The following is a 4,390-nucleotide window of genomic DNA, read 5'->3' as shown; positions in this document are numbered from 1 at the left end:
AACAAAGTGAGTCCAATTGCTCAGTTGTCTGGCAGAGCTGTGAACTCTTTCCCTCCATGCCCCCAGATTCAAACAGACTTTACACATCAGTGACGGGAAATCTGTTTGAGCTTCAGGGTGGAAATGTTTCCTGTCACCTGGAAGCAGCTGAGAAGAAACATCTGTTGATCTTGACATTTTACCTCGGTGCGTATGACATTTAAACTCTAAGCTTTCATTATGTGCTAAAAAGTTTTAATGATCCAAAGTTGTGAGCGATTTGTCAACATGAACTGTTTTCTGTCATGATTAATGAATGTGTCTCATTTATAAAGAAAAACAACGCTTCAAGACTCTTAGTCAGGCTTGTCAAATTTCCTTTTTTAAGTGTTTTATTGGAGAGTTTAATGCATCATTGATTTTTAAAGCACAACAATAAACACGTTAATAGATGATGAAAATAACTTCAAGCCCGAGAACGATGACACCACAGAATCTCCTTTGTTTCTGTACGAGTGCGAGTATTTCTGAATCAGAGGCAAAGATTTTTTGAGGGTAAAAATGGATTTGTGGTTCTGGTATTGTACCATTTATCATCTTCTGCCACAGACACTCAAGGCTCCTGTTCAGTATTAACCTTGTGGTCATTTTATATGTCTGCAGAAGAGCTCGAAGCTCACACAAAAGAATAGCTTTCTAATATATCATGCTGCTTCGTATTTGATTCTTATCCCACCAGGGGGAAAGAGCAAGAAGGATTAGACACCTTGCTGGATCTGATTCCCAGAAACATGACCTGCAGACTCTATCCGGGCCTCCGCCTCTTCCTGCTGCTTCCTCTCCTCCACACCTCCGAGGAGACCTGCCCACCCATGTGCCTCTGCATATCGGACACCGTCAGCTGCAGCTCCAGCGGTCTGTCCAAGCTCCCTCTCTCCATCCCCACCTTCTCGGTCACCCTCGACCTCAGCCACAACCACTTCTCCTGGCTCGGACCAGGAAACTTCGACAGGATGCCCAGGCTGGAAAACCTGCGGATGTCCCACAATCAGATCGTCACTCTGACTCACGACGTGTTTCGCAACGCATCTGGCCTCCGGCACATCGACCTGTCCTCCAACAGGCTGCGCGTGGTGGAGCACCACTACTTCCAAGGCCTCTGGAGGTTGGAGGAGCTGCTGCTCTTCAACAACAAGATCACGCAGGTGGAGGCCGGCACACTGAGCGGCCTGAGCAGCTTGAAGAAAGCCTACTTCAGCCTCAACCAGATCACGCACTTCCCGTTCTTCTCCATCCAAGACCACAGCCATCCATTCCTGACGATGCTGGACCTCTCGTCCAACCGAATGGCCCGTCTGCCGTGGGAGGATGTGAAGGCTTTGCCCCGGCTGGTGCAGCGGGGGCTGTATCTTCACAACAACTCCCTTATCTGCGACTGCACCATGTACAGCGTGTTTTGGCACTGGGATCTGCGGGGTTACGACACAGTCAAACACTTCACAGCGGAGCACGTCTGCACAATCTCTGGGGAGCCGCAGGGGTCCGTCCAGTTCATGCAGTACAGCCGCTTCTTCCACAACTGCACCGTGGAGAAGGTCGTCTCACAACCTGTGACTGTTCTCCTGTCGAGCGTGTTTGCTTACGAGGGAGAAAGCATACATCTCGATTGTCAAACATCTCTAAATAGCACAGACCTTTCATTCACATGGCTTTCCCCCAGCAGGGGGTACATCACCCAGGTCAGCTCCAACGGCACGCTAATTAGCCTCTTTCCCAACGGTACCTTGGAAATCCAAGCAACCAAGGTCAGTGACTCAGGTCTGTACGTGTGCACAGCGGTGGATGTTAAACAGGAACTGAATGCGACTCGGGAGGTTAATGTGACAGTGCACCTGCCTACAGCGGAGATTTTCAACACGGGTTACACCACACTGCTGGGCTGCATGGTGACCACCATCCTCATCCTCATGTACCTGTACCTGACCCCGTGTCGCTGCAGCTGCTGCAAGCAGCCGAGGCCTCCGGCCATCCCGGTCGCGCCCTACGATCCCGGCGCCCTGTCCTCCGTCTTCTGCTCTTCCTCGAGAGAGCAGGCGATGATTCAGGCTAATAAGCACGTAGCTTTCATAGAGCCGATGGTTGGTGAAGACGGAACTCAATGGACTTTGGAAAGTTGATCGAGGACAAAGTGTTTTTTTCTTTCATTCTATTTTTTCTCGAGGAAACGGCAGACCTCTGGACAAAGTCCTTATTCAGGAACTACCTGTGAGATGTTATTCAAGTGTCAGTGCTGTAAATGAAAAAAAGAACGTCATGTCTCTTTCCCGCCGACCGCCGCCGCTGCACTTAAAAGGCATCCCGACAAAAAAAGCAATATCTCCTTTTCCATTTCTTGCTCTTTTCAGTCGTACGGCCAGGTAGTCGAAATGAAAGTTTCAACTTTGGTTTATTACCCTCAGTACTGACACTGCCAAATCACAGCCGAGCCATTATCTGTCCTCAAAATCAGCTAATAACTTCTCGGTGTGCTCATGTACGGCACCTGGGGGACTTTCTCTCCCGAGATCAGAGAATAAATCTGACTCACTTTTCTCACCAACTGTTTAACGTGGATTAAAGTTCCTACAGAGACTGATTGTACGGACTGGAGAGTGTATTTCGGTTCTGTAATTAGTGTGTGAGAGATCGGCAGCGGCACTACATCAGCTGGAGACGGCCTGAAATCCTCTGCTCATATCTCTTGTAATGTGTAGCTTGAGCATGTAGCACCAAGAGTGAATCCAACTCCTGCAAACTTCAGCTTCCCCATTTCCCTAATAAAAGATTCAGTCCCTGTAAATCGAAGGGCCGGCTGTGCTGCTCAGGTTTTTTTTTTTCTTTTTTTTTTTTTGAAGGCAATTATTTTGTTATTACCTCTGAAAATATCTCCGCGCAGAAGCTATAGCTCACAGCAAACACAGGAATTTCTTATCTCACGGGAAGCAGAGGTGCATCCCACTGTGATTCATCATATACATATATATGTACATACATATCGCGAGCAGACCTGTTGCATTAATCTGGCAGCAACAAAAACAGTGAATCTTCCTGCGCCGTGCTTATCGGGCAAACAGTGAAGTATCACAGTGAGGAGTGTCAACAAACCCAGAAACAAACAGCGATTGGGCTGCTCTTCAAAGGCGCCATCTTTCTGATCAAACACCGCCGAGCACTTTGAACACTGGGGAATAAACACAACCAGTAAATTTCAACTGAAGTGACAAATTCTTCAAGCAGCCCTGACACAAAACCTGAAAGGGGCATTACTCTGCGTGGCTTTGTTTTTGGTTGTTACATTTTCTTTCTTTCTTTTTTCTTTTTTTCTAAATGCAGGGTAACATGCTTCAAATGACAGATTTACAGAGTGCAAAGACAAAGATAAAAGATGCAGATGACAGATTTGCGTGCACCGCTGTAGAGGAACATAAGTGTGTGGGATGAGAACATTAAGGTGACGACATGAGGGATGAAAGACACCATATGGACGGTCAGAGATGAAGAGATATTTAAAACCCAGTGAAAGAACAGCAGCCTCGCAAGAAACAAATCCATTTCTTTAACTCCAAGCATCTATAGTGTTGTGAGATTGTCGCTTAATCTCAACGCAAACACTGGGTGGGACTAAGGATTGCATCAAGACCGAACAGGATTAGACGTAATCCTTCATATAATGTCAATGAAAAGTCCCCAGAAACCCGCATCTGACAAAGCAGAGCATGTCGTTGGAGTCGGAGACTTTGATTATTTCTAAATCCTTAATTAAAACTTGACTCCTTTTAAGCCAGGGGAGGCTAATATATTGTTATGCATCTTGAATCTAAATTCACACACTCACACACACACACAAAAAAAAAGAGGTGGGAATCTGAAATCGAATGGGCAACAGTGCATGAAACTAGAACGAGCAGGCTCTTTGATAGCAATGAGTTTCATCACTATTAAACTCCCAGGGATTAAGCAGAAATCTGTTAGGCCAAGAGAGCACTGTATTGTAATGCCGCACTCTATTTAATCACGTCATTACTGACTCGTTATATTTAGCAAAGTTTTGACCGTTTTCACAGGGGTAAGCAACATTTAAATTTCTGAACAGGGATTACATAACGTGCTGTTTTGTGCCTGTGTGATGTAACGGCTGGTATCAGCGTCTGCGGCGACCCGGTGTTTTCAGAGACCGCGTGTGTGAGAGTCGGTAAATGGTGTGATGAGTGGGGGTTAGGTTTTAGGAGATTACAACGAGGATAAAAACCAGGTGCTTTGTCGATTTCAGTGTATTTTAATTCCCTCTAATCTGGTTCCTCTCGCTCGCATAGCGCGCACAGCTGGGCCGGGATTTATTGTTTCTGATATGATTTGCAAGTTAAAACATCTG

General features: G+C 46.4%; 1 protein-coding gene across 1 annotated transcript; it reads left to right on the top strand.

Annotated features, from left to right (window-relative positions):
- Positions 1-770: 770 nt before the first annotated feature.
- Positions 771-2,156, top strand: LOC115408340 (amphoterin-induced protein 3). The gene has a single exon (XM_030119043.1). It carries the CDS (start codon positions 771-773, stop codon positions 2,154-2,156), a length of 1,386 nt encoding a protein of 461 aa, XP_029974903.1.
- The last annotated feature ends 2,234 nt before the right edge of the window (positions 2,157-4,390 follow it).

Source organism: Salarias fasciatus, chromosome 20 (assembly GCF_902148845.1).
Source record: "Salarias fasciatus chromosome 20, fSalaFa1.1, whole genome shotgun sequence".
Taxonomy (NCBI): Eukaryota; Metazoa; Chordata; class Actinopteri; order Blenniiformes; family Blenniidae; genus Salarias; species Salarias fasciatus.
Note: the sequence above shows the minus strand (reverse complement) of the source record. Positions and strands in the feature narration are given on the sequence as shown.

What these genes read in the sequence shown, in the direction of transcription:
- LOC115408340 (XM_030119043.1), top strand. Translation starts at nt 771, where the DNA reads ATGACCTGCAGACTCTATCCGGGCCTCCGCCTCTTCCTGCTGCTTCCT.